Consider the following 14037-nt stretch of genomic DNA (forward strand, 5'->3'; position numbering starts at 1 on the left):
CATTTTTATTTTCATGAACAATTCGAAATTCGAATTCAATAAACTTTTTTGTGGCCAGCATTCTAAAAGAAAAGTTTTTACTGTGTGACAATACTTATGACCTGACTAGTTATATACTTAGGTATTATAAATTCTCAAATAGACCGACGTCATTAATTTCTTAATTTGTTGCTCTAACGCTATGCTAATGTTCGCGAATCATTCGTTTTGTAAATACGTGACACGCATCGATTTTTAACCTAAGGCTAAGTTCATAATATGATCGCTCGGTACGGCGCGGCGGCGCGTCACTGCGCGGTGGAAGCGATCACATGACAGAATATGTACACGCGAGAGTCTCGCATTTTTTTGAACTACCTACTTGAGGATGTCAGTTGTATCTTTTGATTTTTTATATGATTGCGTTGAAAACTATTTAAAATCGATAGACACAATATCGTCTTCGCTTGATACTCATTTTTCTTGGATCTATGCGTCTGTCCGTCTCAAACCGCGCGGATCAGCTGAACAGGTAGATACAGTTTTGCAGAACTTTTACCGCGCCCGCCACGCGCGTTCACATGTTGTGCTTTTTTTTTTTTTTTCCACAGGAGAAAATCGCCGGATCCCCACCCGCGCGGCAGGTGGGGTATGTGGGAGTTGAACCTCACTAAAAACTCCTGCCGCTCACAACCGGCGCCCTACCTCGGACCGGGCCGGAGCCCAGTCGGGGCTATTGAAACGGCGGGACAGGGTTGACGCAGAGCACATGACATCCATCCCACCGTCCCACGGACGCCGGACCGGTGGCCGCCAGCGACACGACCACCGGTTCTCTCGTTCAGCGGGCCGAGAGCCCGCTTTGATGGCACCGCGTTACACCTTCCCCCAGAGCGGTCGGGGGAACGCGGTCTACCATCACCCGGCTTCCTATTGCGGGTGAGCGTGCAGAGCACGCCACCCCACGTCTGGGTCCCTCCCCGCACAAAACGGGTGGGACCCCTAGCTCTTAGGGGGCCAGGTCACGGATACGACCCCGGTCCCGACCCCATGCTCGGCGGCGGCGGGTTTCTGCGTAGTGAGGAGAGCTTTCCCTCACTCGCCCCGCCGCCTCACATGTTGTGCTTAGAATGATCTTATACCGCGGGGTGAGCAGTTCCGCGCGGTACCGCGCGTTCATGTAAACTTAGCCTAAATTTCACAGAACGTATACTTAATCTGGCTATAAATACTGTTACAATTAAAAATAAACAAAATATTACATTTGAATTTGGAATCTGTCATTTTTATATGATTGCTCATTGAGTTTTCTCATTTTGGCCAAATACATTGTACAATATTTTGCGATATTAAAATGGAGTGGGGTGATAAAGAGAACCGAATCGCTGTGATTGCATTACACAATGTAGGTATGGAGCCAAATGCAATTTTTAAAACTCTCCATACGCTTGGTATTAGTAAAATGTTTGTGTACCGGGCTATTAATAGGTGCCATGAGACCTCCTCTGTTTGTGACACAAAAAGATCTGGCCGTCCACGTAGTGTTCGTACGAAAAAGGTGGTCAAAGCAGTAAGGGAAAGAATTCGAAGAAATCCTGTCCGAAAGCAAAAGTTTTTATCTCGGGAGATGAAGATAGCACCTAGAACCATGTCGCGTATTTTAAAAGATGACTTAGGACTTGCAGCCTATAAGAGACGTACTGGTACTCTAAGAAAGCTTCCCAATTAGTCGACAGAGTGCAACGTGGGTATTATCCGACTTCAGTGATGGTTTGGTGGGGTATTAGCTATGAAGGAGTGACTGAGCCATACTTTTGTGAAAAAGGTATCAAAACATCGGCACAAGTGTATCAAGATACTATTCTTGAGAAGGTAGTGAAGCCCCTTACCAACACCATGTTCAATAATAAAGAATGGTCCTTTCAGCAAGACTCGGCGCCAGGTCATAAAGCTCGGTCTACGCAGTCTTGGTTGGAAACGAACGTTTCGGACTTCATCAGAGCTGAAGACTGGCCGTCGTCTAGTCCCGATCTTAATCCGCTGGATTATGATTTATGGTCAGTTTTAGAGAGTACGGCTTGCTCTAAACGCCATGATAATTTGGAGTCCCTAAAACAATCCGTACGATTGGCAGTAAAAAAATTTCCCATGGAAAGAGTGCGTGCTTCTATTGATAACTGGCCTCAACGTTTAAAGGACTGTATTGCAGCCAATGGAGACCACTTCGAATAAGCTTTATATACTTTAAATTGTTTTATATTTATGTATTAAACTAACACACTGTAAAAGTAATAAATTTTATTTGCAATAGAATTTTTTTTTCTTTGTCTCAGTATTTATGGCAATACTAGGTATTTTTTATAACTATCTTTTATTTTCCTGTTCATGAATTATCAAGGTCAAAGTCGCAGAGTTCATTTCCACATTTAGCCTTGTAACTAATGGTTGCCAATTGCCATCTAGCGACGAAATGCAGAACGACTTTACATGTTAGTCTTTAAAATTAGTCGAATCGAAAAGTCTATCCGACGCCATTGAGTTCCTCTTAGACTGAGCCCTAGAGCGGTTAGTGAAGTTTAAAAAATCTGGGCCATAAGAAATTACACATTTAAAAAAGAACGCCATTGAGATGCAGTCGGCTACAACTAGATGGCGACACTAGTACGAAATCAACCTACAGTATTCTAAAGTTTCTTGATATATAATTTATTTTTTGCTAATTTATGAAGTTATAGGTGAAATAAATCTTCTGACAGAATGACGGGTATTGAAATGTTCAATTCCAACTGTCCAAATCAGCAATACCCTAAGTACAACAATTACTATAAATTTTAACTAGACAAATCCTTTTTAACATGTAAACATTTGTTTATGAGAATACTTCGTCATTACGGTTCCTCCCGATCCATTAACGGTGCTTTTTGGGTATCACAAGCACCGGTCACCGTCTTCGTCGAAGCCGTCACTTGCGACGAAGGGCTCGACGAGCGAATTAACCCATAGACACAGCCCACTGAGTTTCTCGCCGGATTTACTCAGTGGGTCACGTTTCCGATCCGGTGGTAGATTCTGCGAAGCACTGCTCTTGCTAGGGCCAGTGTTAGCAACACTCCCGGTTTGAGCCCCGTGAGCTCACCTACAAATCAAGGAGAAGCTGAAATAGCCTCTCAAGGATAGCGTTGCTGAAGATGCTGATAGCAGCATAGATAGGAAAAAAAAGAGAATACTAAATGTTCAGGCCAGTGCCTTCAATTCTTTTAATAGCATTGTCAAAGATGCTAGCCTTCTAAGGCGCTAAGCATCACAATTTAATAACTCAATGTATTTCACCCTCATGGGCCACCAATTTATGTACCGGCTTGTGGTACATAAGGGAGTTTCTTGTGGTAATAAAACTCCAGCAGTTGATATTATTCTTATACATATTAATAGAGATGTACAGCGTGCTTGAAGAGCGGGTAGTGAATGAACGAATGATAGTTAAATACATTAAGTTATTAAACTGTGATGCTTAGCGCCTTAGAAGGCTAGCATCTTTGACATTGCTATTAACAGAATTGAAGGCACTGGCCTGAACACTAAATATATCGATTATAGTGAAACTAAGACCTACTCAGACCTAAGTATACAGCAGCACTCGTATATTCCCTACACTGTCCTCCAGCAAACGAGGCTTGCAGATGTCTGTGGTAGCCGGGCATCGCTGGTGTCTGAACAGCGATGACTGGAACTAAACTATCTAAACCTGTCCTGACCGAGTACGGTGCAAATGACGTAACCAGTTCTCATGACGCCTTAACATCTTGAGGCGGGGTGTACCATGAGCTCGGACGGATATCTGCCACAATCCTTCATACTTCTGCCACAGAGCAATTCCGCGTTCGCTTTATTTTTCTTACCTAAGCTGATAGCCTCGAGGGGCTACTCCAGCTTAATCGAACGAATAGGTGAGCTCACAGGGCTCTGAACTGACGAAATTGCTAACATTAGCCCTAGCAAGAGCAGTGCTTCGCAGAATCTACCGCCGGATCGGAAACGCGACCCACTGAGAAGATCCGGCGAGAAACTCAGTGGACTGTATCTGTGCGTGAATTTGCTTGCCAAGCCCTTCGTCGCAGCCGACGGGTTCGACGAGAACGATGACCGGTGTGCTTAGTTTGAGTTTTTGAAGTGAAACTTCTTTAGAATCGTTGTGATTTCAAACTCGATGAAACGAAAAAATAAGTCCATAGAGACACAAACACATAAATGTATAGGATTCAGCCGGCGAGAGAATGAGATAGAACACATTAGACGTTCTCGGTCTCCTCTTTGTGCGACTCTTCGTAGCATCCCCACTATCGTCTACTAAACATTGTCCATATGTATGCTCCTGTGTAGTGGCATAGTCAGTATATCTATAAGTTATATTTTATAAGTTTCACTTCTACCGTGTGTGTCTTGCACACACACATACTTTTTATATTAATATACGAAACTTTAGATAATAAAAAGGATTTTAACCTCTTTAGGGACATTGGTATATATGCGTGCCTTTTTTTTTAACGTTTTCGAAAGCGTAAAAGTTAGCTCATATTTGTATGGAATGGGATCGTTTGCGTACGTTTGCCGCTAGGGGCGCTGTTCCAGCTGCATACAAAATTGGGTTAACTTTTACGCTATCGAGAACGTTAAGAAATTCGCACTGACCCGCGTTCGCGTACGTAAAGCGAGACAATACAGCTGTTACCAAACTATCAAAAGCTACAAATGGAAACAAAAACAATTGTACTATTCATTATAATTTATTTAGAAGACTATTTCTATTTACATTGCTGGTTCCACATCACGATTGGTTCAGTAGCTCTCGTCTCGTAGGGGGACTTCGTAAGTGAGTTCGGTTTCGTCTGTCGGCGGGAGGTCGTCGGAGTAGCCCCTCGTGACGTCACCGGGCTGGGTCTGCAGCAGCCTGTTAGGGTTGCTGCACATGACGCTGTAGTTGCCGGGGCCTGGGGACATCGGAAGTTGCATCTACTCGTACATTACTGTTCTTTCGTACTTTCGTCGGGCAACAGTATGCGCGGGCGGGAGTGCGCCGCCTTCACTACTTATTCGCGGCGTTGGCGGGGCTGAGGACCCGTAGAGCTAGGGACTGTCCAACGGTCAGGGCAATTGCGCTGTTAAACGAATTTCTGTCCGAAATCCAGAATGCTGACGTATTTGCCGATAGTTGGGGAATACTTTATTCCAAAATAATTTTATTTTTAGCTTAATATTATAATAGTACTTAATAGTTTCAATAATGTTTTTGTGTTAACGAGTCAGGCGTTTTGGTGAAAACTGTAAGCCTGACTTTGTATTTAATGGAATAAATAAATAAATAAATCGAGGCGTCTCTTATCGCGGACCGTGGACCGTCCGTGGTCACTGCTGTTTTGTCACAAGCGGTGATGCATCACGTCGTGTGCCTTGAGACACGAGACTGCTTCGCGGCAGATATAGACAGGACAGAGGTAACGTCCCGTGCGTGCTCACAATAGGACACACGTTTAGCGATTATGCAAATTTATAACGGAAACATCATTTTGTTTATCTGAAGCCCGGGACTGCATCTCCCATCCCAGTGCGGATCCAGAAGTCACTAAATTAGCTCCTTGCGGTTTTTCCTGAGTGCAATGATATCTTCAAACGAGGCTTGAAAATAATTCTCAGCTATAAACGAAAAACAGTGGCTTTGCTGGTGGTATTGCTGATGTCCACAGACTACGGTGGCCACGACTTACCAATTGACATATTGAATATTATTTCATAACAACACGAATGGACTGCGGGGTTGTTTTAAAGAACCTCAACATACTTGCTTGGTCTTCTTTGATCTTTTTTTCGAGTTCCAGTCGTCTTCTCCAGGTTCTGTGGATGACGACGAGTAGGAGCGTTAGCAGCAAGAGCCCCACGGCTCCGCCCAGCAGCCAGCTGATCTGCAAGCCCGCCAGCCTGAGGAGCAGTCGATGAACACCACTTACACACTTGAACCACAGAGCTGTTAACTGTAACTGTAACTGGTTCCGACGCAGCCATGGTATTGATACGCGCTGGGGTTCGGGATAAGTAAAATTCTACCGAATTACAAGTTAACACTGTATTCAACACCTAGAACACTCAACAAAAACTTTAAAACTCTCAATTCGCTTGTTCCGCTTCGCTTCAGGTGATCCGTTCGCTGTTTTGCTTCGAGTATTTCCGATTACTGACTGCGTGCCATCTCTACAACGCCTTAGTAGTAGTTTCCGCTATCTAACAATAAATAGCGTTGTACTTCTCGAGCGTTCTAGGTGCTACTAGGTCCTTCGATATTCGTTCGACTATTCAGCGATAGATGGCGTTATTCTTACCGGCGTAACAGTATTTTGATTCCGAAACCAGAACTTGATTTCTCCTTGTTGGTAAAATGTAAAGTTACAAGAGACATTTGATCCCTCTTTAATGGAGTTCTCCCTCGATCTCAGACTAGAATAGAATCCATACTTTTCACTAGAGTTTCGCAGAAAGATAATACATTTTTTTATTGCATACTACATACATAATAATTATTTTTATTGCATATATTATATGGACAAACAATAATAATAATATGTTGGTTCAGAATCCAGTTGATTATTAGAGGAAGCCAGTAGACGGTGACTTCAGTCAGTGGTGTCTTATATTTGAAGATTTTGAAGAAAAAAGATACTGTCCATCTCGATAGACCTTTCAGAAAATGATTAGTAGGTACACCGCAAAACTCCTACCATAGAATCCTAATCAATAGGAATGCCATAGAAAATCAATATCCCTGCTTCTGCTATTAAATTTTACTGATAAGAGAGTGAATTAGAAGTTGAAAATCAAATATGGTAGGTTATTTCCTCTTCTTACATGAAGCAGCATATATGTAATTCAATAAGCTCTCTATGCCGAGGTTAGCAAAATGTAATTCATATCGAGGGCTATTTGGTTTAAGCGGCATATTAGAGAGCCATTTAAAGAATAAAATTTTGGACAAATTATCATAACGAAAAATCTTTGCACACGTAGGCACCACCACCCTGCCTATTTCTGCCGTAAAGCAGTAAGTCGTTTCGGTTTGAAGAGTGGGAGCAGCTGTTGTAAGTATACTGAGACCTTAGGACTCATATCACAAGGTGGGTGACGGCATTTACGTTGTAGATGTCAATGGGCTCCAGTTACCACTTAAGACCAGGTAGACTGTGAGCTCGTCCATGTATGCAATAAAAAAAATTAAAAAATTAAAAAAAATAGCCTTTCATTCACCTCTCGATATATAGTTTAGTTCAGCCTTTCCCAAAATGGACGATAACGCCCCCTTGTGGGCACTGCAGGCCTAGAGGGGGGCGGTAAGAGATCCAGAAAAAAAATGGGGCTGTTGTGTAGGCTAGGGATTTGTAATTTCATCTAGGCCTCTTAGATACTAACTGAGCTCTCGATGTAGTAGTTTTTAGGTAGGTGAAAAAATGGGGGCCCTGAAAAATAGTTTATTCTCAAAGAGCGCAGTAGACAAAATAAGTTTGAGAGCCGCTGGTTTAGTTGATTGCACAATCAGCACCATGTCCTAGTGAGTACGCATACGCACCCTGCGGAAGTAACTTCGGCGGGGAAGTGGGTTTGCTCCGACGGGCAACCGCTGCCGAGCCCGCACTCCTCCCCGCCCGCGCTGCAGTTCGCGGAGCACGCTCTGCAACAAGCACGAAGGACCATAACTCAATCGTCTGCTTACTAGTTTAAAACACAAGCTCAATTTTCTCTGCTCTAGTCAGAGAAAAGGCTGGTGTAAGCCTATTTTCCGGTACGCCATTCATTCCCAAGCCTATTCTAATAAGACTACATTTTAAGCTAAGATATAAAGCTGTTTATCGCTGAGCAAGCTGCGTCCTAGCCAAGACTAATTAGACCGGACTTACCCGAGGCAAGTCAAGTCTGCTATCACTTTAACGGTATTCATATGATTGTATGAGAGAAGCCAAGGATCGTGTTTAGTGGCGTTCTCTTGGAAAGGCCTATGTACAGCAGTGGACTGCTATAAGGTGATGATCATGATAATGATATGACTTCAGGGCGTATTAGAAGTCCGTAAAGGTAAGTACAACAACCGCGATGTAAGAATTTTCACAACAGAGACTTCGATTCATTTGATATCTGTGGGCTCCCATAACCTGTTACCACAAGGGGACCGGGGTCTGGTCAACCAACATTTACCATCATGTTTGGTGTAAAATGTACCATGTATATGTGGATAATTAAGTTCTTTAATACAGCGAAGCTCATATGTCTCGAGTGGGTAAATTGTTTATTTTTGTGAAAAGTAAATAATTTACTAGTGGTAGGACGTCTTGTGAGTCCGCACGGGTAGGTACCACCACTCTGCCTATTTCTGCCGTTCGGTTTGAAGAGTGGGGCAGCCGTTGTACTGTTAAAATTGAGATCTTAGATGAGTTCTAAGTGGTCTCTCAAGGTGGGTGGCGGCATTTACGTTGTAGATGTCTATGGGCTTACCCCTTAACACCATGTAGGCCGTAAGCTCGCCCACCTAAAAGCTCGCCAATCTAAACAACAAAAATAAAAAAACATACAAATTTTAATCCCCTCTCAAGGTACCAGACAGTGCGCCGGCCCCCAGGGGTCAGCATCATACACGTATATTCACCATTAATATGAAGGCCACTTACGTATTATTTCTTATGCACGTTCCATTGGACAGTATGTATCCGGAGTCGCACTCGCACGCTCCGTCCAAAGAGCACCGGCCATTTTCGCAAGCTCCATCGCATTTCTTGTAACAAACGTTCGAATTCGTATCGTTACGCTCGTAGTCTTTGAAGCACGTGCACGTATTAGGGGACGAACAGTGAGAGTTCACGCAGCGCTCAGAACAGACCGGCAGGCAGACGAAAGGTTCCTCGGGACTCAACCGGTAGCCATCGTCGCACGTGCACTTATCGGGCTCCGAGCACGCCCCATTTGTGCAGGCCCGGCGGCACACAGGGGCGCACGTGCCGTTACTCATGGCGTAATTGTCGTGACAGAGGCAATCATTGGGAGCCACGCACTCGCCGTTGCGGCAGTCCAAGCACTTAGGCACGCACACGTCATCGATGTTCTTGTAGCCGGGGTCGCACGTGCATAGGCCGGGCTCCGTGCACGTGCCGTTGACGCAGCGCTCGCACCGCGGGGAGCACTCCACGGGATCGTTGTAGTAGCCGTCGGGGCACACGGGGGCGCACTGGGAGCCGTTCAAAGCGATCGTGTTGTTCACGCAGGTGCACACGTTGAAGTCGGTGCAGCTGCTGTAGGAGTCGCAGGCTGGTGAACACGTGGGCTCCACGCAGTGTCCGCGTCTGAGGACCAGAGGCTCTAGACAGGTGCAGACCTCGGGCGCCTCGCAAGTTCCGTTCACGCAACCGCTCGTGCATTTCGGTACACAGCTGTCGGTCTTCGCCTCATATATCCAGCCGGTCTTGCATGATTGACTCTTCTCAATGCTCACGTATGACTGTAATAACATCTATTTATTAATACGTGAAGCAAAAACTTTGTACCCCTTTTTACGAATATTTGCGAGGACGGAGGAGTATGAAATTTCCCACACTTATAGAGAATATAGATAAAGAGTGCAGAATGCTTATATTTTTTTTAAATTAGGCATTAAAAATACTTTATGTCAATAAATAAAACATTACACACACTATTATGTATTTGACACACACGCAAATATAGATATATACTCTGTGTTTATTATCAATGTTTTATTATCAATCTTTTGTTAAATGTTTAAAGTCTGTGATCAAATTGAGAATAGTTTACTACTGTTTATCTTTAAAATTATTTGTCTAAAGTGTAGTCTTGTTGACATCTGTAATTATAGAAGTATAGAAGTCTTTGACAATAGAACCATAATAATGCTCAAACTTATAATTTCAATTAATTATAGTCGAATTCGGACTACTGCGGGACCACTTGTATAATACAAAATCGTAGTGACGATTTTAATGATTTTTTCATGAAAACTATTATTAAAATGATCATAAAATTATTATTTGAATATATGTACAAATATGTGACCTCTGGAAACCTGTGGAAAAGAAGTGTTTTACGTCTTCTTTCAAAGTATATAACTACATACACACTATAAAAATCACAAAAAAATTAAAGGGTTGGTCGTTTATTTCTATACCACCACCTACCACCACATTATCACAGTAACCAGACTATAGAACTTAAAACACTTAATTTTTACTCTGGAAACATAGAACGAAACCTCATCCGCGACCCTTTTCTTAGATAGTTTCACCAGAAAATGCCTTCGGGCCACCAGTAATCTTTCAAACATAAAAAAAAAAACTATACTAATATATAAATCTACCGTGGTTTTTACGGATGTTCCGTTATAACTACCGAACCATGCAGCCGATTGACTTGAAACTTGTTATCCATGTAGAAAATACATGTACTTAATGGATAGACTAATATGTATAATATGAGTGTTAGACTCCCTAATAATAATGACAATAAATAATAATTTAATGTTAATTTTAAATACCCAGCGAAGCGGGCGAGTATGGCTAATAGACCTACAAATACCTTCCTCATATCTATTCTATTAATGAACACCCCATTATTTAAAATATTTAAGAGAGCCCATAGACATCAGACATCACTACGAAGATGCCGCCACCCACACCGTATAGTATAAAGGCCATTCCACACTTAAAACCGGAACGTGATACTATTCTGCGGCTGGGTAGTGACATCTGGTAGGCAACGGCTTGGCTCTGCCCCTGGCATTTCTGAAGTCCATGGGTGACGGTAACCACTCATCATCAGGTGAGCCGTTCGCCTGTCTACTAGGGCAATAAAAAAAATCTATGTGCGGGCTTACAAGATACTATACCACCAGTAAAAGCCAAGTCCAGTCAGTAGTTGGCGGTTGTTTTCATGAGTGTACTAAGCTCACCACAAACCAAGAAAAGTGGCGATTGACTCGTAAGGCACATAAGATCTGCCCACAGCAATGATACTGAATGACAACGTCGTCGTCAGAAGTCGTCGTGGTCTCTAGAAGTCGTCATGGCCTAAAGGATAAGACGTCCGGTGCATTCGTATCGAGCGATGCACCGGTGTTCGAATCCCGCAGGCGGGTACCAATTTTTCTAATGAAATACGTACTCAACAAATGTTCACGATTGACTTCCACGGTGAAGGAATAACATCGTGTAATAAAAATCAAACCCGCAAAATTATAATTTGCGTAATCACTGGTGGTAGGACCTCTTGGGAGTCCGCACGGGTAGGTACCACCACCACAGTACCACCACAGTAATGCGTTTCGGTTTGAAGGGTGGGGTAGCCGTTGTAACGATACTGAGACCTTAGAACTTATATCTCGAGGTGGGTGGCGCATTTACGTTGTAGATGTCTATGGGCTCCAGTAACCACTTAACATCAGGCGGGCTGCGAGCTCGTCCATCCATCTAAGCAATAAAAAAAAAACAACCAAACAACCACGACCGCTCTGACAAGAGGATACGACAAGGATCCTATTTTTTATCAATTAGTATGCATTTACAAGTCCGACACGTCAGAGCACAAACAAAAATATCGATGTACGTTAATTCGTCTCGAATTATCGTCAACATCATAGATCAAACGCGACACGAATACAAAATAATTTCATAGGGACATAAAGTCAAAGGACGATAGTCAAATGGAATATTTGATTTCAAATTAATGTTTTGTTTTGTCCTTGTGGACAACGTACCTAACAATGCGCGTGGGCCTTAAGACTTTTATTTTTCTCCAAACCAATAATGGTCTCCAATATCCAATAGCACGATATTCGTTTTCTAATTCAGAGATCACAGAGTGATTACAAAAAAAAAAACAGCGTTTTTCTTACGATCAGTGAAAGTAAAAAACAAACACAAGCGTTCCGGTTTCACGGTTGTAAGTTTTGTTGTAAAATAATCTTTATATATAAAAACTAGCTGACCCGTCAAACGTTGTTTTGCCATATATAGGATTTCTAGGGAATTTCTGGTGTAGAAAAAAAATTGTATCTGTGTGTAAGGATGTGATAAATGAGTGAGAGAGGCATGTAGCGCTATAATCGATGAGGGAATATAAAAATAGTGAAGTTATGTGATTTGTTTTGTTTTGTTTATTTAGTGTCTCTTCAGGTTTAAAAGCGTAAAAACGGTGGTTTATTAACTGCTTAGTACCTGTGAAAGTGTACAAATGTGGGAAAATGAAACAAAGCCGCTGGACGTAACCTCTCGGGATCCTCCAAAGAGTCCACTGAAAAAATCTCAGTAAATGACCACCATTTTACTGAGATTATATTTCATCACATATCATCTCATCTCATTTCATTTAATTTCATCCCAGCTGATTAATGTCTCAAATTAATCATCTTCATTCCATTTCATTTCTTTTCACTCCATATTATCATTTTTAATAAAAATAAGAATATAAATTAAAATAAGACTTGACTTAAAGGTCTTAGTTACCAGGTCATAAAATACCTTAAAAAAAACCAATGGTGATCGTGGTAACGAGGCATATTAATAACGGCGGAGACCGAAGTAAAGCGGGTAGTCGAGAAAAAAACACGAAAGGCTCTGTGCATACTTTACAGTAAACTTGGTTCTGAATTTTTGTAAAAGTGGCAATTGCGAATAAATCGGTACAGATTTAAGTAAACTACTGCGCTTTCTGTATTATTCCTGTCTGGTGGAAAAAAATACACTTTTGACAAAAAACTGATGGTAGGACCTGTTGTGAGTCCGCACGGGTTGATACCAGTGCCCTGTCTATTTCTGCCGTGAAGCCGTAATGCGTTTCGGTTTGAAGGGTGGGGCAGCCGTTATAACTATACTTGAGACCTTAGAACTTATATCTCAAGGTGGGAGGCGCATTTACGTTGTAAATGTCTATGGGCTCCAATGACCACTTAACACCATGTGGGCTGTGAGCTCGTCCACCCATCTAAGTGACTAAGGCAACTGAGTGCGACTTTTCACTCGCTTACGTTTCATAGTTAACGCGCAATGTAACCCACCGCATTTTAACCCATAATAAACACGTAAGCATTTGCGAAACATGAAATGAAAAATAAATGTTGTAACAATTACTATAAAACAGTAAACAAACTTAAACGAAGGATGTGGTTAGATTGGTTTAAATAAAATTAATTAAGAGTTAAGTTTTTTATTTATTGCTTAGTTGGGTGGACGAGCTCACAGCTCACCTGGTGTTAAGTGGTTACTGGAGCCCATAGACAGACATCTACAACGTAAATGCGCCACCCACCTTGAGATATAAGTTCTAAGGTTATCTGATTTAGTTAAAGTTCATAATATGTTGGCGTGCGATACTTGTTTTTTAAATCTATATATTAATACGTGAAGCAAAAACTTTGTACCCCTTTTTACGAAAATTGCGCGGACGGAGGAGTATGAAATTTCCCACACTTATAGAGAATATAGAGAAGAAGTGCAGAATACTAATATTTTTTTTAAATTATGCATAAAATTACATTAAATCAATAAAAAAATCATAACACACACTACCATGTATTTGACACACACATATATATAATATTCTTTGTTTATTGTCAAACTTTTGTTATTGCTTAAAGTCGGTGGTCAAATTGAGAATAGATTAATATTGTTTATTTATTTAATATTATTTGTCTAAAGTATAATAGTCTTGGCGAAATCTGTGGTTATAGAAGTATAAGTCTTTGACAATGGAACCTTAATAATGTTTAAGCTTATAATTTCAATTAATTATAGTCGAATTTCGACGACCGGGGGGCCACTAGTAACATTAAATTTAACAAAATGGCCATTGCTTATGTACATATACATATACAAGTATGTACATACGCAAAAAAATTGAATATGCAATTACTTTTTTTTTTGTTTTTCCCTACCTATGCTGATAGCCTTGAGAGGCTATTTCAGCTTCACCCTAACGTTAGTAGGTGAGCTCGCGGGGCTCAACCGGAGAGTTGCTAACCCTGAC

At 41.8% G+C, this 14037-nt stretch overlaps 1 protein-coding gene and 1 long non-coding RNA gene across 2 annotated transcripts in view; both read right to left on the reverse strand.

Moving 5' to 3' along the window:
* LOC134199408 (uncharacterized) overlaps nt 1–14037 on the reverse strand; it is a 333027-nt gene that overhangs the window by 68297 nt on the left and 250693 nt on the right. The gene's annotated exons all lie outside the window — the stretch shown is intronic.
* LOC101737880 (multiple epidermal growth factor-like domains protein 10) overlaps nt 4745–14037 on the reverse strand; it is a 40070-nt gene continuing 30777 nt past the window's right edge. Inside the window, exons 5-8 of the mRNA XM_038012954.2 lie at nt 8682–9505; nt 7589–7690; nt 5816–5952; nt 4745–4967 (exon numbers count right to left, since the gene is read on the reverse strand). Coding sequence (XP_037868882.2) covers nt 4816–4967; nt 5816–5952; nt 7589–7690; nt 8682–9505 — 1215 coding nt within the window. The 3' untranslated portion in view covers nt 4745–4815. The remainder of the gene's footprint in view (nt 4968–5815; nt 5953–7588; nt 7691–8681; nt 9506–14037) is intronic.

Source organism: Bombyx mori, chromosome 9 (genome assembly GCF_030269925.1).
Source record: "Bombyx mori chromosome 9, ASM3026992v2".
Classification (NCBI taxonomy): domain Eukaryota; kingdom Metazoa; phylum Arthropoda; class Insecta; order Lepidoptera; family Bombycidae; genus Bombyx; species Bombyx mori.